The sequence below is a fragment of the Mustela erminea genome, chromosome 6 (assembly GCF_009829155.1).
Source record: "Mustela erminea isolate mMusErm1 chromosome 6, mMusErm1.Pri, whole genome shotgun sequence".
Classification (NCBI taxonomy): domain Eukaryota; kingdom Metazoa; phylum Chordata; class Mammalia; order Carnivora; family Mustelidae; genus Mustela; species Mustela erminea.
This window is the reverse complement of record NC_045619.1, coordinates 6,001,456-6,024,936: the sequence shown is the minus strand read 5'-3', so window position 1 is coordinate 6,024,936 and position 23,481 is coordinate 6,001,456. Positions and strand designations below refer to the sequence as shown.

At 48.7% G+C, this 23,481-nt stretch overlaps 1 protein-coding gene and 1 long non-coding RNA gene across 3 annotated transcripts in view; one reads left to right on the top strand and one right to left on the bottom strand.

The window, feature by feature from the left end:
• Window positions 1-17,944, bottom strand: part of ARFGAP3 (ADP ribosylation factor GTPase activating protein 3) — a 47,014-nt gene extending 29,070 nt beyond the window's left edge. Inside the window, exons 1-6 of the mRNA XM_032346044.1 lie at window positions 17,746-17,944; window positions 12,436-12,554; window positions 7,507-7,579; window positions 6,171-6,302; window positions 4,951-5,034; window positions 1,795-1,882 (exon numbers count right to left, since the gene is read on the bottom strand). Coding sequence (XP_032201935.1) covers window positions 1,795-1,882; window positions 4,951-5,034; window positions 6,171-6,302; window positions 7,507-7,579; window positions 12,436-12,554; window positions 17,746-17,814 — 565 coding nt within the window. The 5' untranslated portion in view covers window positions 17,815-17,944. The remainder of the gene's footprint in view (window positions 1-1,794; window positions 1,883-4,950; window positions 5,035-6,170; window positions 6,303-7,506; window positions 7,580-12,435; window positions 12,555-17,745) is intronic.
• A 76-nt stretch (window positions 17,945-18,020) lies between these two features.
• LOC116592673 lies at window positions 18,021-23,259 on the top strand. 2 transcript variants are annotated; one of them, XR_004286577.1, is made up of 3 exons: window positions 18,021-18,548; window positions 20,857-21,154; window positions 22,850-23,259. It is a non-coding gene; the product is annotated as an uncharacterized LOC116592673 (long non-coding RNA). The 2 variants fall into 2 exon arrangements; XR_004286576.1 differs by having other exon boundaries at window positions 20,857-21,269.
• The last annotated feature ends 222 nt before the right edge of the window (window positions 23,260-23,481 follow it).

Here is a 23,481-nt window from a genome sequence, read left to right as displayed (position 1 = left end):
CCACAAATTGCAAATCCTACAAATCCAGCCGTGTCAGAGTGTTTTGCATATTAAGGAAACAAGCTTCTGTGTACGGATTGCAAATATTTATCACTTGTCTTTCAAGCATTTCTTCAGAACAGAAATGTTGTATTTGTAACAGATTTGCTAATCTCTTCTCGAGAGGCTTGCATATGTGTAGAAGGACTTCCCCATTCCAGGGTGACAAGAAAAGCTTCCCCCATGTTTCTTTTAGGACCTCGTATTTTCATGTTCATGTTTAAATCTTTGATCCGACTGAATTTAGGATGATGTAAAGAGTAAAGAAGGAATTCTGCTATATTGTTTTTTCCAAAATGCTAAACACTTGTCCCAGCTCCATTCACTGTTCCCCAGGAGGCAAAATGTTCCCCTCCTGGTTTGCTGATAGGTTGACTCCTAAGACCAGTAACATTAAAAACAGTCATCCTAAAATCTGCCATTTGATGGCATCTCAGACGTTCCTACCCTTATACCTAGAATTCAATACCAATGAAGTGACTTTTCCTTCCAGCATGCTCCCAATCCCACTGTCCCAGAGACCTGAATGACCACTTTTCTAGAACTCTCTTCTTGATAAATACTAGGTACTCGCCAACCCTCCAACCCTCCAAATAGACCCTTGCCAGAAAGTTTCTCAAATAAGAATCTTGGTCCTAGAGTATTTGGTCCTTCCTGTTACACGAGGTCCCCAAAAGTAGTTCCAGACTCAGTATACCAGCCCACACTCCTGGCGCCAGAACCCAGGGGTTTCCTGCACAGTTGTGAAACGGAGCTGTTAATTCACATGAACTTTCTGGCTGACGAAAGTGTCTGACAGAAAAAATTGATGTCTTGATCTTTGTTATTTGTTACTCTTATCACCTAAGTGACTTTCTAAAATGCAAGCAACTGATATAAGTATATCATTTATATATATAATCCCGGAGCACCCGGCGGGGGGGGGCTCAGTCAGTTGAGCGTTTAATGCTTGCTTCGGCTCAGGTCATGATCTTGGGGTCCTGGGATCGAGCCCTTTATATGGCTCTGCTTGAGATTCTCTCTCTCCCTCTCCCTCTCCCCCTCCTGCTCATGCTCTCTTGGTCTCTCTCTCACACATAAATAAATGAAATCTTTCAATAAATAAACAAATAAATGTTTATTATAAAAATCCCATAATAAAACCACAAAATGCAAGTCATTAGATACCAACTATTTACAGGATCGTTTTTAAAATTGAAATCTTGTTTTCTGAGCATGGAAGTAACATACACTTGTCACAAAAGCTCACTCACTTCACAGCTGTATCAAGTTGAAGGTAAAAGTGATTCATTCAGTAATTTCATTCTCCAGTTTACAATTTGGTATGTACCTTCCAGAATGTTTTCTGTGTGTGTATGTTTTTTTCAGTGTTTTTATAGAAGTGAGATCAGATTCCCTGTTCAGTAATTTTGTTTCCCCACTAGATAATCTACGGGGAAAGTTTCCTCATGAAATACAAGGATCTTATTTCCTTTCTTTCTTAGATTGATTTATTTATTTTAGAGAGAGAAAGGACACGAGTGGGAAGTTCGGCAGAGGAAGAGGGAGAGAGAATCTCAAGCTCATTCTGCACTGACTGTGGAGCCCGATACGGGGGTCGATCTCACGTCCCTGAGATCATGACGTGAGCCGAAACCAAGAGGCGGACGCTCAAGTGACTGCACCACCCAGGCACCCCGAGGGTCTTATTTTCTAATAGTTCCATAGCAGCCATCAAACCAAAGGAGAGCATTACAGGACAGTCCTGAAGACTACCTTCGTTATGAGCTGGAGTGGTTTCCACATCCCGAGGTGGCAAAGATGCTTCTGGCTGTGCTGAGGCCCACCCTGTGCCGCTCGCCGCCTGCAGCGAGGTGAGAAAAGTCAACAGTAAGCAAAGTAAGACAAGTCCACGAAACAGTCAAAGTGGGGGGAAAAGCTAATAATTTAATAGTCACCTTCTAAGTACCCAAATTAGTAAGAAGGAAAGATAATATTTAAAAAATTAAAAATTTAAAAATTAAAAAAATTAAAATGTATTCTTTTAAAAAAGATTTATGTATTTATTATCTATATATAGAGAGAGCGTGCACACACAGAGGGAGGGGCAGAGGGAAAGAGAGAGACAGAACCTCAAGCAGTCTCCCCACCAAGCAATAAGCCTGATGCAGGGCTCGATCCCATGACCCATGAGATCATGACCCAGCTGAAACCAAGAGTCAGGCACTTAACCGACTGAGCCACCCAGGTGCCCCGAGAGCACACTCATCTTGATGAGCACTGGGTAATTAATGTACAGAGCTGCTGAATCTTTACATCGTATATGTGAAACTAATGTAACACTGTGTGTTAATGATACTTCAATTATGGTCACCAAATCATGGATAAACAGGTGGTGCCTGCCGGGCTTTTCTCTGGTGAAGTTACCACTGTCCCCTTCCCAACCCCTAGAATTGGGAAGTGAGTCACCATGGGCGGCCTACACTCAAGGCAAGGGGGCCTCCTGAAAGGCAGAGTGTCTATGCACACATGATTGATTCTTCTCTAGAGAAGATCGTCCCTTCTCTTCATTTATTTATTCAATCATCTATTTATATTAGTGTAGACGCGTGGATATTTATTTTATTCTTTGGATTATAATCCAAATGGTCCTTATCTATTTTGTTGTTGAAACTGTTCAGCTTTGACCACCGGGAACGCTTTCTGGTTGGTTCCTGAGTCCTTCAGACGTGCCCTCCTCTGTCTGTCAGCCCCTCTCCACCCAGCATTTCCTTACTCTTGGGCACACCAAGATGCTCCAGGCTCAGCTGCCCCAGCAGCCCCCGTCCTAGAATCTGCCTTTGCTCCACCAGTAGCCCCGGTTCCTCGTGGCTTTAGAAATCGAGAGGGGGTGTGGGTGTGTCCCGTCTCTGGGCCTCCCGGTGGACAAGAGCCCAGTACTACATCCGTGTGCGCTCACCCAGGGACACACACATTTGTCATCAGTGCTCCACTGCGGGTCTGCATGTGTGCGTGTGCGCAGAGAGACACACTAGAACAAACGTTGAGTTCACGCTAGTACGAATTCCAATGCTCGTCCACATCAGACTGTTCCCCTCTGTCCTCCTTTTAGCCTGTCATTTGCATGACAACACTTCCCAGCTACTACCAGGGAACACTCTCTCCCTGTCCCGTCTTAAACAGGCACTGCAGAATGTGACAGATTACCTCACCGTTTCTTTGGTTTCCTGTTGATAACTACTTCTAGTAACTACCGACTCTGTCAATGAACCTGCACGTGCACATTATAAGAACAAAACACAAAAAAAAAACAAAATCAAGCGACAGCAATTTCACGTCTGTACTTGAAAACTGGTTCAAGAATGGGCTGCACAGCAGTTAAGTAATTTTGCCCCCTCCCCGGTGGGAATGGGAGGAGGCAGGGCAGTGAACAGACATCTGGGGCTCTAAGCCAGGGGTCCGCACGCATTTCCCAAGAGGGCCACTCAGGAAATATTTTAGGCTGTGGAGGCCTTCTGTTCCTGTCTTTGTGATCTGGGGGTGATTATCGTTGCTCCCAACAGGCCACAACACCGAAGACAATGGTTCTGGCCGCATTTACTGGAGGCTTACTCGGGCCAGCTCCCAATTTCTCACACCAGTCCTGACTTCATTCTTTTGTTTAAATAGGGAGCCCGATGCGGGGCTTGAACTCACAACCCTGAGACCAAGACCTGAGATGAGATCCAGACTTGGATACTTAACTGACAGAGCCTCTCAGGCGCCCCTGACTTCATTCGTACAACAGCTTTAAGATACACTCTGTACACAGCTAAACTGGGACAGTGAGATTCAAGCCCCTATTAAAATGTGGATTTAGGGGTGACTGGGTGGCTCAGTTAGTTCAGCATCCAATTCTTTTTTTTTAAAGATTTTATTTATTTATTTGACAGACAGAGATCACAAGTAGGCAGAGAGGCAGGCAGAGAGAGAGGAGGAAGCAGGCTCCCTGCCGAGCAGAGAGCCCGATGCGGGGCTCGATCCCAGGTCCCTGGGATCATGACCTGAGCCGAAAGCAGAGGCTTTAACCCACTGAGCCATCCAGGGGCCCCTCAGCATCCGTTTCTTGATTTTGGCTCAGGTCATGGTCTTAGGGCTATGAAACTGAGCCCCCATCATGCTCAACGCTCAGCACGGAGTCTGCTTGAGATTCTCTCTCCTCTGCCCCTCCCCTACCCACTCACATGCTCTTAATTAAATCTTAAAAAAAAAGTCTTGGGTACCTGGGGGGTGTGGCTCAGTTGATAGGATATCTGCCTTCAGCTTGGGTCACAATCTTGGGGTCCTGGGATTGAGCCCCATGTTGGGCTCCTAGCTCAGCAGGGGCTCTGCTTCTCCTCTCTCTCTCTGCCCCTCCCCCACCCCTCATGCTCTCTTTCTGTCTCAAATAAATAAATAAAAAATCTTGAAAAAAAAAGTCTTCATTCTTTGTCCATAGTTCTCAGCTGAACTGTGGAGACTCCTGGAAATGATTTCTCAGCCTCCCTGCCCGCTAGGTATCGATGTACAACTAAGTTCTGGCTACGAGGATGTGAGCGGAAGAGACGTGTGCCACGTCCACATTCTTTTAGTAGAAGGATGGGGCACTAGCTTTCTTAGATGCTTGCCCCACTCCCACTGCTGCGAAAGGTCCTGAGCTGCAACAGACGCTTTGGACCCTGCGATGGAAGCCAACAGTGGAGAAGAGCCGAACAGATCCCGCCCTCGCTCAGCCCTGCACAGCTGACTTCAGAACCACAGATGGAAATTAATTTCTATCTTGTTTAAGATAGAAATATTTCAGGGTTGTTATACAGCAGCTTGGCCTGTGTCCTAAGTGAGACATTTAAATATACACCCTTTCTAAATGTGAGAGTAAGCATACTTTAAAATTCTATAAAAGATACTACATACCTCAGGAGAAGCATGAGAGGCAAAAAAATCTTCCTCTTTCGGTGGAGGGGTCGAAGGCGGAACCACGCAGCTATCCAGCCACAGCTAGAACATAGAGCACCGCTTAGCCCTTTCCCTGGCTTTAAAAGGTTTTATCTAATAATCTCACTCCCTTTCTAGAGATCTGTTTGCTATAGATCGGTACTTTCCACTCCTACACAGTCAGTAATAGTCCTTCCAGGGCCCCTGAGCACATTTTAGTGATGTAGCAATCTAGTAATTCCTACATCCAGTCCTTGAGGATGTCAAGTACCAGATTCACAAGCTGTTTCTGAGTAGGACAGATCGAGCGCTTAATTTCCAAGTGTGGGTTCCAAAGTGTGGTCAATCCTCATCAACAGTGGCTTCCATATTTGCAAATTCACCTTCTTGCCACAATTTCCTTGTAACCCCCAAATCGATGCTTGAGGCACCTCTGTGGTCCTTTCACAGACGTGTGCAGACCAGCAAAGAATCTGAGCCACCCAAGGTACCCGTTCCCGGCTGAGATGGAACCAGGTGATGCTCTGTCTTCCTACTTTAGCTCTCCAACTGTAAAGAAGTGTCCTTTCTGAGGTCTATTTAATGCCACATTTTGCACATTTTTGTTGGTGATTTCACTGTCTAGAATGGCTCCTAAGCCTAGTGCTAAATCCCACGTAGGCCTCCTAGCCACAGGGAGCCCATGATGTGCCTTACAGAGAAAATACAGTGTTAGGCAAGCTTCATTTAGGCCCGAGTCCTATATAGTCTGTGGGTAGCAAGTTCAATGTCAATGAGCCAATAATTATATATTAGTAATATATTAAATTGTATCTCTTGTCTAAATATTATTATATCAATATACTATTAAGTATTATGTACTTAGCTAAATAATATACCCAATAAGGTGTCCTTAACCAGAAGCACACATAAAATAAGGCCACGTATTCATCCGCTGATGGAAACGACCTGACCAGAAGCCCTTGGGACCTCGCTCTCTAGCTCCCCTAGGAGTGATGCTCCAGCATTTCCTAATTCAGGACTCACAGCAACCTCGCAGTGCACAACTTCCACAAACAATGAGAATCAGCTACAGGTCATGTCCTTGCAAGCGAATCCTATTAGAAGGTCTTACTGTCTGGGATGGTTAAAATCACTTTTTCTACTGAAATAAATGTCATCTGATCTGAAGAAGATGACCCAACCCGCCCGTGACTTACGTCAGTGCCGTGCTTCCGTGTCGCCTGGGACGCTAGTGACTTGATTCTCTCCCGATAGAGCTGGGCAGCGCGACTGTTGTACTTGGCATTGGTGTCACTGGTGGCACAGCCGTGCTGATGGAAAAAGGAAGACTATGGAGGAAAAGACACGAATTAACAGCAAGACTGAATTAAATCTAACACATGACTGAAAACAGTACTTCCTGTCGTGAGGGATTTTTTGGCAAAATACTAGTAAAAACAAAAGTAACTGAGTTACATAATTTACAAAAATAATGTAAACCGCACAATTTAATATAAACTTTTTCTTGAAAAAGGAATGCCTTCCACACGTGCAATGTTAGTATCTCAGTAAAACTGGACATGAGACTTCCTGGCCCTCTGTGCCTCTGTTAAAGGACTGCAATCGTTCGGGTTATTTTGTGATGCTGGGGGACTCTCTCCACTCTGGGCTGCTTTTAGGTCATGAGAAATTCATTTCCATTGGAATTCCACTAAGTAGAATCAGTTATGAGCTACGCTGACCTTCACCTTGTGCAGAACTCTCTCTTCACCAACAGAGACCGCAGCATGAACAAGGCAGTAAAACAAAAGTTGAAACAACTAGAGGAAACTATTCAACAAGCTCATAAGGGTCCAAACATGGACATGAATTACAGAATTCGTATCGTAATTCAGGCAGGCGTTCTAAAAACCTGTATGAGCAACACAACTTGATTCATCAGATAAACTGAATTTGTAAATTAAGTTTTACAGATTTGAGGATCCTTATTTAGGTTTGTAGGAGGGTTAAGGAAATCTGCTTTTGTAAAATTGTAAGTTAATCGGACACTTAAAATTTTTTTTTTAATTTCACCCAGAAATTACTAAATTAAAAATGAGGATCGCGTTTGTCTTGCTTGTCACTATATCCCCGCGCCTAGTCCGGGGCTTTGTGTGGACTGGGTGTTTCACAGAAGTGGGGAAAAACAAGTCACCAGGGCCACTCACTGCCAAGTCCCCCTAGCCTTTGCTAGCCAGTAGGGTCCCCAAGCTCGTACATGCAAACACCAAGCTTCCTTTCTAGCCTAACACGTATTTTTTTTTTTTTTTAAGATTTTATTTATTTGACAGACAGAGATCACAAGTAGGCAGAGAGGCAGGCAGAGAGAGAGAGAGAGAAAGAGGGAAGCAGGCTTCCCACGGAGCAGGGAGCCCGATGCGGGGCTCGATCCCAGGACCCTGATATCATGACCCAAGCGGAAGGCAGCAGCCCAAACCACTGAGCCACCCAGGCGCCCCTAGCCTAACACGTATTTATACACGAAGGGAAGCGGCGCGTCTGCCGTGAACTTACCGCGTTAGCATTTCCTCCAACCTGCATGCATCGCAGCTGAAACCAAGACCAGTTGGAGTCCAGCTCCGTAGATCTACATGGAAAGAATATTCGCAAATGTGAACACATTTCCCCCCTAGCATCCAGCCACTAAACCTTGGAAAGAAAGAGTTCCGTGATTTTGAGGATCCTGAAGACTTCTAAGTTTGTGGGAACAGTGACACGGGACGCTGGGCCCACGTGGCACACGACAGCTGTGCCCGCAGCTCCCGGCCCCTCTCGCCCTTCCTAGCAGTCAGGTCTCTGGTGCGCCGGCCGCCGACTCCCCTCCACGCCTGACCACAGACAGGCCCGGTCCCACCAGCAGCACCCTGTGCAGCGCGGACTCCAGCTTTAATCCTAGGGCGCAGGGACACGACAAGTTTCCCGGGGCCGGCGGAACCACTGACTCAGCCTCGCATCCTCAGTGGCTTCTGATCTAAAAATCAGTAATGTGTCTCTACTCAAAATAGATGTTCCGGATTTTTCCGATCAGCTCTCCACTTGTCCAGTGTGACCTGTAACGGAGTGTCTGGGGATGCTCACAGCCTTCTCACCGGGTGAAAGCGACCTACCCAGGGTGAAAGGGACCTACCCATCGTCACCACCATCAGGGAGGGGAGAAAACTCAGGATTCAGTGTTCTTAAAGGGAAAACTCCGAGTGTCTTCTCCCTGACCACACGTTATGCCCTACCGATCTGCAACCTGAGACCAGATCAGGGCAAGGGAAAGGCCATAGCTGTATTTCTCAATAATAAATTTCACCAACTCATCACTGTAAACAAGATACAATAGGACAACAATGTCAGAAGGTCTTTGTACAGAATCCATAGACAGGTATGAACAAAAAGCAAGGCTGTTCCGTATTCAACAAAAGCCTGTCCCACACTAACTGCAAAGGAATGTGGACATTTTTTAACAACTGTAGGTAAAGTTCCCCGTACAACATGGGAAGGTAGGAAGGAAAGAGGCTTCAGATTCACCGAAGTTCTTTCACGCTGTCCTTCTGTGGCCTCATTTCGACGCCTCTTTGTGTTGCTTACCCTTTTAAATGGCAGAACTTTTTTGTTGTTGTTAATTTTTAAAAAGATTTTATGTATTTATTTGACAGACAGAGATCACAAGCAGGCACGGGGGGAGGGGGAAGCAGGCTCCCTACTGAGCTGGGAGCCTGATGCGGGGCTCGATCCCAGGACCCTGAGACCATGACCTGAGCCAAAGGCAGAGGCTTAACCCACTGAGCCACCGAGGCGCCCCTAGAATGTTATTTTTAAGGCAATAGCCACCCCATGCTCACTTGCTCTCTCTCTTTCACAAATAAAATAAAATAAAACAAAACAAAATAAAATACAAAACCCTGCATGAATTAGCTTCACTAATGGCTGCCAAACGCAGGAATTTTTCGTTAAGTAGAACACTGAAATAGATTTTGGAAATCAGAAGGCATCTCACCAAATAAACATGACAAAGTTATCACATAATGAAAAAATTTAAATGGCCTTTTATCCATTAACCACAATTAATCTAGACATTTCCTTGTGGACAAGCCCCGGAGCGGCTGAGCGGCTGTTTGTAACCTGCCTGACTGCTCGACAGAAGGCCATGGGAGATGTCACTTTCCTACGCTCCCATCATAAAACAGTCTAAGATGTGGTGCTGTTTTCCTGTCTTGGGTGCACCTGACGGTCTATCCTCTTGTTCATGTTCTATTTAAGCCCGTCCCTGCTCCCCGCTTTACCCCCAGCCTACTGCAGGGAGGACTGGATTCCATTCACCTTCTACAAGCCCAAGAAGGACTTAACAGTGAACTTGAGAAGAGACAGAGCCGGAGGGAGAGGAGCCACGCGGTGAGGCACAGCTGCCCTGGGGGCCCAGGCACAGAGCTGGAGGTGGTGGGCTGCGGCCAGTCCCATTACCTCGCCCTGCTCCAAGTGGCAGCTGGTCATTTCCGTGGATGTCTAACCCACTTTCCCTTGCTGGTTGGCAAAAGCAACAGTTCATAAATTTTTCCCTTTGTAAAATTACTGACTTGAAATTATACTAAAAAAAAAAAAAATCTCCATTTAAATAAACATTCCACCCAAGCCAAACTGTTAATCTGTTAACACCTGGAGGGCAGGCCAGGGAGCACAGGGGTGCGTGGGGGTGTCTGTGTGTGTGTCTGGCAGGTGGGGAGAAGAGAAAGGAATTCAGAGGAAGGACTTTTCACTTCTCACTTTATAAACTTTGGGGCTGCTTGGATTTTTTTTTTCCCACAGAGCTAGCGTTTGTAACTGTCTTAACCAATAAAAAACGTCCGAAGAGCGAACTCTACCTTCTCAAAACAAAAACACGAGCCTTATCATCCTTGACTTGCTCTTGCCCAGCTCCTAGACTGCTGCCCTCCAGCTCTACAGGACTTTTTAACAACCGTTTCTGAATCATTTATAAACACTGTGATTCATAGTTATATTTATCTGACTTTTTAAAGGTTGGTCATTAAGCCTGCGGGAGTCCAAGCCTGCTATCCCGGCCCATTAGGCTTCCGGCTGGTCCTTCACTCACCGGGTCAGTCGTTCCCTCACCCGGGAACACGTCAGATTTCCTGGAATGGTTTGAACTGGGGGTGTGCTTTGGTGGTGAGGCAAAAGGAGGGCCACATTGCGATGGGCGGGACTCGGCAGAGGGGAGAAGGAAGAACAAAGGAAGCCCCGCCCACTATGTATGATTATGTATTGTCTTGCGCTCAACCAACCCGGGGCTGGACAGGGGTTGTCTTGCGTTCAACCAACCCGGGGCTGGACAGGGGTTGTCTTGCGTTCAACCAACCCGGGGCTGGACAGGGGTTGTCTTGCGTTCAACCAACCCGGGGCTGGACAGGGGTAGGGGTTAGGATATTAAAAAGAAACCTGCGGGTGTCTGGGTGGCTCAGTGGGTTAAGGCCTCTGCCTTTGGCTTGGGTTGTGGTCCTCGGGCACCGCATCAGGCTCTGCTCGGGAGGGAGCCTGCTTCCTCCTCTCTCTCTGCCTGCTTCTCTGCCTACTTCTGACCTCTGTCTGACAAATAAATAAATAAAATCTTAAAAAAAAAAGAAAAGAAAAAAAAAAAGAAACTTGCCTTGGCAAGTAAATACCTCAACATTAAAAAAAAGAGAGAGACAAGAATAGGGTAGTGTATTTAAAATATTCTGGGACCATGGGCGCCTGGGTGGCTCAGTGGGTTAAGCCGCTGCCTTCGGCTCAGGTCATGATCTCAGGGTCCTGGGATTGAGTCCCACATCGGGCTCTCTGCTCAGCAGGGAGCCTGCTTCCCTCTCTCTCTCTCTCTGCCTGCCTCTCTGACTACTTGTGATTTCTCTCTGTCAAATAAATAAATAAAATCTTTAAAAAAAAAAAAAATAAATAAAATAAAATAAAATAAAATATTCTGGGACCAGCATCTCTAAGAAAAAAGAAAAGACAAGACATTGATAGATACTCTGAAACCAGGAAAAACACACAAAAGACCTCTCTCTTCTAATTAATTACTTATGGAGTTATATAGCCATAAAGCTATAAATATTTAGTCCATCATGCCTCTGTGGACTGATTTCTGAAAAAAGAACTCAGGAAAGTACAACAGGAAAGGGTTTTTTTTAAAAGTTAATATATTAAAAAAGAAAATTAAGCTATTATTTTTACTACACAGCTTTTATGCCATCATATAAAATATCTCATCACAAATTATAATTGGTTTTATCTTATAGGAACTCAAGCTCTTTTTAAAAAAGATTTTATTTATTTCTTTAAAGATTTTATTTATTTGACAGAGGGAGAGAGAGACAGCAAGACTCAAGCACGGAGAGTGGGAGAGTGGGAGGCAGGTCTCCTGATGAGCAGGGAGCCCAATGCCGGGCTCGATCCCAGGACCTGGGATCATGACCTGAGCCGAAGCCAGACACTTTACTGACGGAGCCACCAAGCGAGCCACCGGGGTGGCTCTGGCGCTAGTGCTCTTCATAGTAATCACATTTGTGACTATTCCTTAAGTCATGACACAACTCCAAAGAGCCTGCCTGCCTCACTGGTTCACTCCCTGGAAAAAGAAGTGGCAGAGGAACAGGCGAACTGGTTGCAGGGGGTCAGCTGGGCCAGGGCTGCTCGGGGGTGCCCTGCGGCATGTGGCCTGGCCAAGGCCCATGGGCGCTAAAGCGCAGGCCTTGCTGGGTTTCCAAATCCTGAGGCTCCCTAGGGATCCTTTTATTATTTCGATTTATTTTACTTCACACAAGGGCACCTCGGCCCCCTGTGGGGCTGTGTCCAAGGGGACACGCACCAAAGCCCCATGGAGGCTGCTACCAGACCGGGTAGAAGATACGGTCTCACCAGAAGCAGTCACTGCAGCCCAGCTCCACAGACAGAAAAAGAAGGACTTTCTCTTTATAAGCCTCTGAAATGGCCACTAAGATTCATACAAAAATCACTCACTGAGGCCTTGTGAGGCCAGGGGCCCCGGGAGCCAGGCTGTAGGACTGCACTGGACATACGCCCAGGCTGTAAGGAGGGCATCTCACCCCTAACATCAGCTCCGCTCCTGATGGGGCGTGGGGGGACCCGCGGCCCCCGGTCCCCTTCTATCACAAGCTTGTCAGTGAGACTCTCTGAGCTGCTCGCTATCAGAAGGTGATAAAGGGAGAAGATGACCATCTCGAATCCTCCATCGTGATTCTGTCGTCAGCACCGCGGCCTGAGGTCCCTGACAGCTCCACAGAATAGTCACTGAACGGAAAATAATTCATTTTCCCTGTTCGTCTGATTATGAAGATTTAACTCTCTATAACTCATAGCAGCCTCTCGTTCTACTTGATGTCAAAGCAAACATGAAGGAAAAAGGGGGAAGAGAACCTGTGAAACCACAGGGTCCCTCCCACCCCCGAGAGAAGACACACTTACCGAATAAAACTCAGGTGAACGCCGAGGGACCGGTGCGACCCCGAGCAGTCGATGCAGAGAAACACCCCGTAGGTCACGCTTGCCCAGCTGGGGTTCTTGGCACCACAGTCAAAACACACCTGAAAGAAAATTTCAAAATTCAGTTATTAATTCCTACTAGCCAAAAGGGGGATCTCACAGGATACAATAGAGGGTTTAGCTTGAAAGTGACTTGACCTTTACACTTTTAAAACAGTTATTACAAAATCATCTCCCCTAGGGGCGACTGGGTGGCTCAGTCGGTTGAGTGTCTGTCTTCTGCTCAGGTCATGACCCCAGCGTCCTGGGATGGAGCCCTACATCCGGGTCCCTGCTCGCTCGGGGGTGGGTGGGGTGGGGTGGGGTGGGGGGCTGCTTCTCCTTCTCCCACTCACCTGCTTCCCTGCTCATGCTCTCTTTCTCTCAAATAAATAAAATCTTTTCAAAAAGTCTCAACTACAGGGGCACCTGGGTGGCTCAATGGGTTAAGCCTCTGCCTTTGGCTCAGGTCATGATCTCGGGGTCCTGGGATCGAGCCCCGCATCGGGCTCTCTGCTCGGCAGGGAGCCTGCTTCCTTCTCTCTCTCTGCCTGCCTCTCTGCCTACTTGTGATTTCTCTGTGAAATAAATAAATAAAATCTTGAAAAAAAAAAATCTCAACTACATTTTTCTCAACCTTAACTTTCACTTCTTTTATTATCATATTGTATATCATTGTATTATATTAATTAAGCACCAACAGGGCTCCTAGCAGGCTCTCGCACACTAGCCAGGATGTCCCCCTGCTGGGAAGGCTCAAGGCCTTGTGGCCCTCCAGATGGTGGCAGCGGTCATGCGTGCGCCTTCGGCCCCAGCCAGACGAGCCGGCAGGTCACTTGTGCAGGTGGTCTGTGACCAATAATAAGACAGATGTGCCAATAGGTCATTTCTTTTTTTCTTAACATACACCAATAGGTCATTTCTGAGGTTACGAAAGATGCTCTGGCGTCCTCTCTGCCTCTTTCTCCCTCTCTCCCGGGGACCTCTGACTCTGGGGGAAGCTGGCCCCGTGTCTGCGGGACTCGCGAGCTGCCCAGTGGACAGCCTCCAGTGGTAAGGACCCGAGGCCACGAGTCCAACAGCCAGTGAGGCGCGGAGGCCAGCTGAGCGCCGCAGGAGCGAGCCTGGGAGCGGGAGCTGCAGGCCTCAGAGAGGGCAGCCCTGGCCGCCAGCTTGACGGCAACGTCATGGGACCCAGCGGCTTCCTTCCTCAACACTGACTGAAGTCAAACATTCTTCTTCGGAGAGCATCTGGCAACAGGAGCATAAAATGACTTTAAAATATACAGTTTGTCCTGGAAATCAACATTTAGATTTAATTGAAGTCAGAAAATTCCACTAATAAGAGAATATTTCCTTTTTTTCCAGAAAAAGAGCCCCGTATTTTATTTTATTTGTTTTATTTTATTTATTTGACACAGAGAGAGACACAGCAAGAGAGGGAACACAGCAGGGGGAGTGGGAGAGGGAGAAGCAGGCTCCCCACAGAACAGGAAGCCCAATGCAGGGCTCGATCCCAGGACCCTGGGATCATGACCCGAGCCAAAGGCAGATGTTTAACAACGGAGCCACCCAGGTGCCCCAAGAGCCCCATATTTTAGATACACTTTACAGACAGAGCCACCTATGAAAAACTTGTTCCAACTCTAGTCATCAAGAAAGATCTGGCTTCTGGCCCCTTGAGGGCGACGCCAAAGTGCAAACATGTGCCGATTGTCCAAAGCCCCTCACCGTGACGGGCTCGCATTAAGCATGTGAGGCTGCAGAGACAACAGCCATGGAAGGTGCCAATCCCTTTCCTTCGGTATTTATCGATCACCTGCTGTATGCCAGACGCCAGGGCAGGCACTGAGCTACTCAGGACTATCTGGCCTCACCGAGTCCACAAATACTTGCTGAGTCTCTACCCCTGCCAGGCCGTGTGCTGGCCTTTCTGGAGCTCACTGCGCCGTGGGAGGGGAGGACACAGAAATGAGGACACCCTACGCACGTAGAGCAAGGAATCCCCTTCCGTGGAACACCAGACAGTGTCATCAACTCTGCGCATGTGCTGTCCCTCGGCAAGAGGCCACCCGCAGCCCCCCCACTCACTCAACTAACAGTTGTGTGCTTACTACCAAGTAAGTAAAGAAAAAGAAATGCCTCTGCTTAACAATTTGCTCTGCCTAATGACGTGTTTGAGTACAGAGAGAGAGAGAGAGACAGCAGCTAATGCTGAGTGTGTCCCCGTCAGGCATTGCTACTGACCCACTGAACCATCATAACGTCCCTCTAAGGAGGTATGATGCCTGTCCCCATCGAGGCCAGCTTCTGGGAATGCATGTGACCTGTGCGGCTGCCCGGGGCCCCAAACTTAGAAAAAAGCCCCTACTTGCTTAATGCTCCGCGGTCTCATCTGGACATTCTCAATGCTTTTTTATTTTATTTCATTTTATTATTTTTATTATTATTTTTTAAAGATTTTATTTATTTAACAGACAGAGATCACAAGTAGGCAGAGAGGCAGGCAGAGAGAGGAAGAAGCAGGCTCCCCGGCAAGCAGAGAGCCTGATGCGGGGCTCGATCCCAGGACCCTGGGATCATGACCTGAGCAGAAGGCAGAGGCTTTAACCCACTGAGCCACCCAGGCGCCCCTCTCAACGCTTTTTAAACAAGGGCCCTGCATTTTCAGCTCACACACTTTGTATTCTCTGCAAATTCTGTAGTGCAGTTCTCCACCCCATTTTAGAGAAAATGAAGGACTTGGGAAGTTAAGCATCACTGCTGAGGAGTGGTATGTTGGGGACAAGACCCCAGTCGGGGAGCCCCAGAGCTCAATCTTCCTCCCTCACCACATGGTCTCTCACAAGGCTTGGCTGGCCCCGTCTCCCACACCCTACACTTGCAACTCCCCAAGGGCAGGAGCAGAGCCAGTCTCCCTCTGCACCGTGCCTAGCAGACTACAGCTGCCCAACGGATGCTTGCTGACAGAGTAACTCAAGCTATCAAGCAATAAAATGAAGGAACACATAGAGACCAGGAAGGATTTCTCAAACTAGAACATTTACCCTTCTGGGTTAAAACCTTGGTCCAGAGTAAACACTCATCACTCATGAGATGAAGAACCCAGATAACAGAGTCTAAAAGTAAACCCAGTTGTTTCTCTTGAAGTTCCTTCCCTCCCTATCTTATGGCAGTCTTTTGTAGCCCCTTCTGGAAAAGGCTTCCTGTTCCCCAAGAGTTCCCCAAACTCTTCCATATTTTAAAGCTAGTTTTCATCTCTGCTTAGGTAATGGTTTCTTACTTACAGTCAGATGAAAATTCTTAATCAAGAAATGTAGCACAAAACTGTGGAGCATTACTGGAAAATATCTTTGCCCCATGCTTTTGTTAATCCTATTACGGAATATAAAATTTTCCAGAAAGGTGCTGTTTGTCATAAAGATCGTAACAAAAAAATGGCTGACGTTGAAGATGAACACGTGTGGGTACTGTTCTAAGTGCTTCTCTTGGATTTTCTAATTTAATCCTCCTAATAACACTCTTGAGTTAGATCCTGCTCAAGCCTCCCAGGGGAGGAAAGAAGGTACAAAGTAGACAAGTAACCTGCCCAAGGTAACATACTCACCCCTCACGAGCCTCTTAGAAAAGTGTCATAAGGACAACGACTTCTTATTTAAAAGAGGACACCATCCCTTTGATGAATTCAAAGAGAATACTCACTGGTTCTGAGATAAAACAGACAAAAAATAGAACCTCTACACTCCTAACAGCAGATCCTAATCTTGTCTAGCTATACAGCAACCACTCCCTATAAACCCGTTAATCTAAACTTGCACATCAAGAAAACAGCAAAGAAATTAGCACTAGAGAGTTCCTGAAGACTGTCTCCTCCTGACTTTCTCACACTCATCAGACATCACCTCCAATAAACTCTTTCCTTGCTCACTCCTCTTAGTCTGTGAAAATATGGGCTCCTTTCTACCAAGACTGAAAGACATCTAGATTTCATAGAACTCAGGATCTTTCTATGCCGTGATGTCATGACTCATGACCATGATCATTAACAGCGGTTCACTTTGGAGGTGACAGTGGGGACCAGAGGAGCTCCTGTCATGGGAGGGGAAGGAGAGTCCACACTGACACACTGACAGCCCTTTGCCCTCTCCAGGTTCCAGCCTGACCTGTGATCCTTGGTGGAGGGTGTCACTTTAGCCTGATGTGTCATCACAACATCTCCAGCTGTTTGCGGAGAAAAGTTGTGTAAGTCACAGAGGAGAAAACCACCTCTGGAGACAAAGGAAAAAAAAAAAAGGGGGCGCCTGGGTGGCTCAGTGGGTTAAGCTGCTGCCTTCGGCTCAGGTCATGATCTCAGGATCCTGGAATCGAGTCCCGCATCGGGCTCTCTGCTCGGCAGGGAGCCTGCTTTCCTCTCTCTCTCTCTCTGCCTCTCTGCCTACTTGTGATCTCTGTCTGTCAAATAAATAAATAAAATCTTTAAAAAAAAAAAAAAAAAGGAAGACCCCATCTTCACAAGAGACCCAAAGGGAAGATAGGGAAAGGGTCTGCAGGGGGCCTTCTTAGCAAGAGAAAAGAGCTGGAAGCCATTGCAGAGACTTAGTTGCTCCATCAGACAGGGAAACTGAGGCTGCCATCAAAGAGCGTAGGGGACCAACCAGGCTCCAGCAGGCACCCCAGAGGAACTTCGGAGGTCAGCTCCGGCATGCGGAGTCGAGCTTTCCCAAACGCCCAGAGCTGCCAGCTGGAGTTTCAGGGCCGGTGCGTGCTTCCCAGCTGGTCACAGGTGGCCTGCGCTGTCGCTCCGCTCACAGGAGCCCCTGGGTATGCACTCCAGTCCTCGGCGGGGGGGAGGGTCCCCGAGCCCGCCTCCAGCTCTCTCAGGAACTCACGGGGTCCACCCTGCCACCCCCCAAAAGCCGCCCCCGTGTGTGCTTGCCCGCCCGGTGTCAGGAACCAAAAATGTGTGCCCCGGCCCCCGGGGCCCCCAGATGCTGTCGCCTCCCGCTCCCAGCACCCCCAGGTGCCCGCCCCGCCCGGGACCCCCGTGTATGCCCCGTTCCCCACTCCTCGCTGAGGCTGGGGGCGGCGCGCGGCCCAGACCCAGGCGAGGCCCAGGCGCGGCGGCCGCAAGTGCGACGTGTCACAGGCCGGCCGGCTCCTCCTCCCGCGGCCGCGGCCACTGCCGCAGCGGGGGCCGCCCGCGGGGTTCGGCACGGATGTCCAGCAAGCCTGAACACGCCCGGGGGCCGTTACCTTGTTGGTGGGCACCGAGCGGAGGCGCTTGAAGATGGTCAGTATGTCCTGCTTGCTGGGGTCCCCCATGGTCACCAGAGAAACGAGGCGCAGCCGGCCCGGCCAACCGGGAAGGGCCGAACAGGAGCGGTTGCCGCCTCCCGCAGATAGACGGCGGCCGAGGGGGCGGGGCTGCGCGTGACGGGAAGACCCCGCCCCTCAAGGCCCCGCCCCCGCCCCGCCCACAACTGGAGCTCACGCGCCGCACTCTTCTCGCGGCCCTCGCTCTGGGGCGCCGCTGGCTCCGCCCGCTGGAGGCCCCGCCCCGGCGCTGCCCGCGCGTGCGCAGAACCGTCGCGCTCCTTCTCCCGAGGGCGGCGTGCGATTTGGGGGGAGATCTGTGCGGGGCTGAAGCCGGGGCTTGGCTCCCGGGCCGGACTCGCCAGCCCTTGGGCTGGTCGATGTCCACTTTTACCGACGGACTCCATGCTTGGCCAAGGTCATCTCACCTCGTCCTAGTGCCTCGTGAGGGTGCAGAAGAGGAAAGGTGAGGGGAAGGACCCAGCCGCTCCGGACGCCCGATTTTCACTGGTCGCCTTTTGTTTCGTTCTGTTTTGTTTGCATCGAGCGGAAGCCGAGCCCTGGGTGGGACGGATTCACCGCCCGAAGTCGCTGTGTGGGTATCAGATCGGCGAGAGAGGGCGGGTCTCTGGAGCTCGGTCCGAGCTGGTGGATGCGGACCGGAAAGCAGCGGCACTTTCCCAGCTCCCGGGCTGCGGGACCTGTGGCTGGCGTTGCAGACGGGGTCAGACTCGCGGAGAAAGGTGCCTGTCGTGTGGCCGTGGGCGCAGAGCCGCTGGCCTCCCGGGGTTGGGTGGTGCCGTGCGAGGAGGGCAGGTTTACCTCGGCTCCAAGCCCGATTCAGCCGGCTGCGTCCTGGTCAAGTCATTGCTCCTCTCCCAAACCTGGCTTGCTCGTCTGTGCAATGGACTAGAGATAAAGGATCCTTGCCAAGCAGCCTGTGGGAGCAGCTTCCCCGCGGGAGCCCCAGAAAAGCCTTTGTGCCTTTCTGCTTTTAGAAGCTGGGAATGCCCCTTCAGCGTGTCCGGTTAGATGCCCTCCGGAGAAGTCGGAGGTTTGCAGGGATATGGGCTCCGATAAACCCAGGGCTGGAACTTTTCCAAGGAAGGGAAGTGTAGTACCTAACAGAACAGTGAGTTACTTTTGCATTCTGCTGTGACGGAAAGTTCTTCCTTTCATCAAGTCAAAGTACATAGTCTTGTACTCTGTGTCCCATCATACTGATGCAGACTGGCCTGTCCGAGGACCCGGAGGGAGTCCCTCAGGACCAGCCAGGAGGGTCTTTGGTTTTGTGCAGGAGAGAAATCAAATTCGAGCTGAGAGGAAGTGAGAGCATAGTTTATTAAATAGTGTATCTGATAGAGCGTGGCGAACCGAGCGTCTGGGAGACTCAGGAAGGAAAGGATAGAGTCCTTTGCTCGGGGTTGTGGTTTTTATTGAAGATCGCGGTCTGGTGTACATGTCTCAGGCATCCCAGAACGGGTCAAAACAAGGACAAGTGCACAGATGTCCTGCGTAAGTCACTTAACGCCCTGGAGCCAGGGATGTTGGCATCTAGGTAGCTGGATTTTGGGTTTTGGAAAGCCTGCGTGATGAGCCCTCCCCGTGTCTCTCTGGATGATGTTTGTTACCTGTTATGCTGGACGACTCCAAAGAGATGGTTAACTCCTTGACCGTGACGAAGAGGACCTACATTAAGGCAGGGAAAAGGCAAGGGTACAGGTCGTAGCAAGAACAGAAGCAGGAAGAGGAGCAAGAAAGCAGTTTTGGGGTTTTTTTCCCTGGGGCCCCTTTAGTTTCCCTGTCTCAATGCAGGTTGGCCCTATGCAGGACACCAGGCGTGTTTATGAACAATTAGAGCCTTCCTGATGGGAACGATGATTACTGTTTGGAGCTGAAATCTTACCAAGTTCCGTATCAGATTCTTGAGTGTTAAATACTCTGCGCTACAACACAAAGGTCCCACGTGATGAGGGAACAGAAGGCAAGCTGAGGACGCGCGGCCCAAGCTGATACCACAACCCCTATCCCTCAGGTGTATCATGAGATTTGTGTGGCATCCCTCAGGCCCTCCTAGCTGCCCCAAAACGAAGGGAATGGGGGGAAAAAATGTTACCTGATCGAGCTCACAGTCCTACAGGACAGGAGTTTCCATCAGTTTAGCAGCGTCTTAGTGATACGCAGGAAGAAGCATTCTTATCCATAGCCTAACTCCCAGAAACCCGTAGTTCAGTTTCCTGGAGCCCTAACATTACCCTTCCATGAGCGACGTGGGAAACAGGCATAAGGAAATGAAAATAAAGTGAAGTTTCTTTAGGGCCAGCAGCCTACCGACAAGGACTTGGGATAGGACGAGTAGAACATTCCTTCAGGAAGCTCCCACCTGTCCTAATGTCAGTGCCATACCGGAAGGAAAAGCCCCCTTAACTCAGCAATCGCCAGGCCTCCGTTATCATATAAATCTTTAGTCTATCAGAGTCCTTTCGGGATACCTCCCTTTTCCTGACTCCCCCGCTCCGCCCCCACTCCTGATGAAGTATTAGAGTATAGGTGAGGTTGGTGGGGAGAGGTCCCGAGCCGATGACCAAGAAAGAAGTCTTGAGACATCTTTGGTGCAAAATAGCGGTTTGTTAAAGCACGGAGACAGGACCCGTGGGCAGGGAGAGCTGCTGCCCCGGGCTTGTGAGGGGCGGCAGGATGGGGTTGGGGGAGGTAACGAAAGAAAAAGGGAGGTTTCGGCAGAACCTTCATATGCTAAAGAGGACCAATACCGGAGACCTTGCCATTGCCAAGATCATTTTTCCCTTCTTAGCAAGGTATTAACTTTAAGATAGTTGAGAGATTCCTAAAGGGTGTCATCATATGTCCCACCCAGGCATGGGGGTGGGGGAAGGTTGCAGGATGTCAGTTTCTGCTTTGTCCTCAGCCAGCCTTCTGCTCCGTCCCTACTCTCCCGTGTCTAATCAGCCATTGCGCACAGACCTGGGGCAGCAGCCCTTCGTCCCCAGGGTCTTGTCCCAGTGTTTTAATAAAATCATCTTTTTATACCAGAGCCTTCTCGAATTCTTTCTTGGACCTCGGCTCCAGACCTCACCAACATTCCCAAACAACATCACGAAGAGGGGGAAAAGTGCAGTGAAGTCCAGACGGTGTCTCTGGGGGGAGAAGTACAGTTCGTATGCACAGCCGAGGCTCATCTCTCGTCTGCTTAAGTGCTCTTCGGAGGCCTCACTACCACCCAGTACTACCATATGTGATACTGTCTATTTCCTCCCTTCAGTTGAATGTGAATGTACCGAGATCAGATCTGTTTTGTCTGCTCCTGTCCCCAGCACCTGGAACATGCCTGGTACGTAGTGTGCCTTCAAGAAGGATGTGTGGCTTAGGCTTTGAATGTGGGAAGCTACAAAGAGCATCACCGTCCCCAAATGATGACGAGAACAGACGGGATAAGCTGCAAAACCGTAACGTTTCTTTTTTCCTTTTTTTTTTTTTTTTTAAAGATTTTATTTATTTATTTGACAGATCACGAGTAGGTAGAGAGGCAGGCAGAGAGAGAGGAAGGGAAGCAGGCTCCCCACTGAGCAGAGTCGGATGTGGGGCTCCATCCCAGGACCCTGAGATCATGACCCAAGCCCAAGGCAGAGGCGTAGCCCACTGAGCCACTCAGCCGCCCTATCCTAGGGTTTCTTAAGCCTGTCAGATGGGTAAAGTTGCAAATCAACCAAGTAAACTGAACTCTGAAGGGAAACGAGCTTCCCCAAAGTTGGATGGAACAAAGGAACTCCTTCCCCTTGGGTAAAGCTTAGGAGAAAGGTGGCAAGAGGAAATAAGTTAAAAATTTTAATGAATTCTTAAAGGCCAAGTGTGGGCTGGCATGTCCTTTTGAAATAGCTTGAGGCCTCAGATACAAAGAGAGGTTTTCCATAAGCTTCCACCAGAAAAATTTATAAGAAAGATGGAGGCAAAGAGACTTGAGAGAAACCCCTTGGGGAGTTGGGCATCCAACGGTTGTGGGAAGAGGCACAAAACCTCACCCACATCCCTTCTGGAAAACAAGCAGCAAATGCGCTGTCCCCCAGGGTTCAGGAAGAGATGCATTCCTGCCTGGGGAGGAGTAGAAACAAAACCCAGTAATACCAAACCTGAAAGAGAATGAGAACTTCTCCTGCAAAAGGGGACAGGAAAAAAATTCAGAATAATAGCACAGAAGCAGCCGTGAGGCAGGTCCAGACTGCTGTATACTGTCCTCTCTTTTAGGAAGACATCCTGATGTGCCTCTGGCCCCGTGAAACAGCGTTTAGTCCGTTTAGTTCATTCAGTAAAATAGGAACTTGCTGAAACGCAGACGCCACGCTCAGGAAAAACTAGACTTTTCTGGACAGTCATATGATGAATCACAAAGTGCAAATAGGCACAGATCTTGTCCCTTGTCCCTGGGGGATGCCAGTGAACTTCAGTTAGTGCAGAAGAGAAGACACGGGGACGCTATCCCTTACGCCGTTTCTTACAGGTCAGGTACATTTGACCATGAGCAGATGGGAGCGCCTGGGTGGCTCAGTCGGTCAAGCGTCTGCCTTCAGCTCAGGTCATGATCAGTACTGGGAGTCTGTTTCTCCCTGCTTGTGCTCTCTCTCCCTTGCTCGCTCGCTCTCAAATAAATAAATAATCTTAAAAAAGAAAAAGGAAAAGGAAAATGCGTGGAATTATGAGCACCACTATCTGATTTCCACAAACCCCTTTACTGCTGAGGCAGTATACACCTAGAGATTCACAAATGCCCCATTTTAGACGGTAAAATATTTAAATAAAGACGCTTGTGATTGAGTTGATGTTATTGATTGATTTTTAAAAAATGTACATTGATGCCATTACTTCCATTAATGGGATCAAGGATTTGGGGTAGTAATTGCTCATTGCTGTAATATTTGCAATATTAAAATATTAGCAAAAATAATTGCAAAAGGAAATGAAAACTTATATTTATACAAAAACATGTACCTGGATGTTCATAATAAAAGTGTTTGTAATCATTAAAACCCAGAAACAACCCAAATATCCTTCAAATGGATCAGCAAACATGGTGAATTCAATACCCAGAGACCACCTACGACGACTGCTGCATGAAACCACATGGATGAATTTCAAATTAATTATGTGACCCAAAAGAAGGGAAGACAAAGGCTGCATACTGTATGATTCCATTCACAGGACATTCTGGAAAAGGCAAAACCATAGAAACATAGAACAGATTAGCAGTTTCCCAGGGTCAGGGATATAAGGAAAGGTTGAATTACGGAGAAGCCAGGACATACTGGGGCAGCGATGGAACGGTTCTATTTCTTGATTGTGGGGGTGGTTGCACGGCCACGTGTTTGTCAAAACTTGACTGTAGGGGCGCCTGGGTGGCTTAGTGGGTTGAGCCCTGCCTTCCGCTCAGGTCATGATCTCCGGGTCCTGGGATCGAGTCCCGCATCGAGCTCTCCGCTTGGTGGTGTAAGGGACCTATTTAGAAACTGTCCCTGCTCCCCTTCCCCCAGGGGATTTACAGGTAACAAAGCCCAGATACAAAGGTGGGTCAGGCCAGGTGGAGACATCCGATCAGTGGGGGCCATGCATACTGTCTCCCTGGTTACCAAGGAGTATGGGCCCCGCCCTTTGGGCGCCAATCCCAGT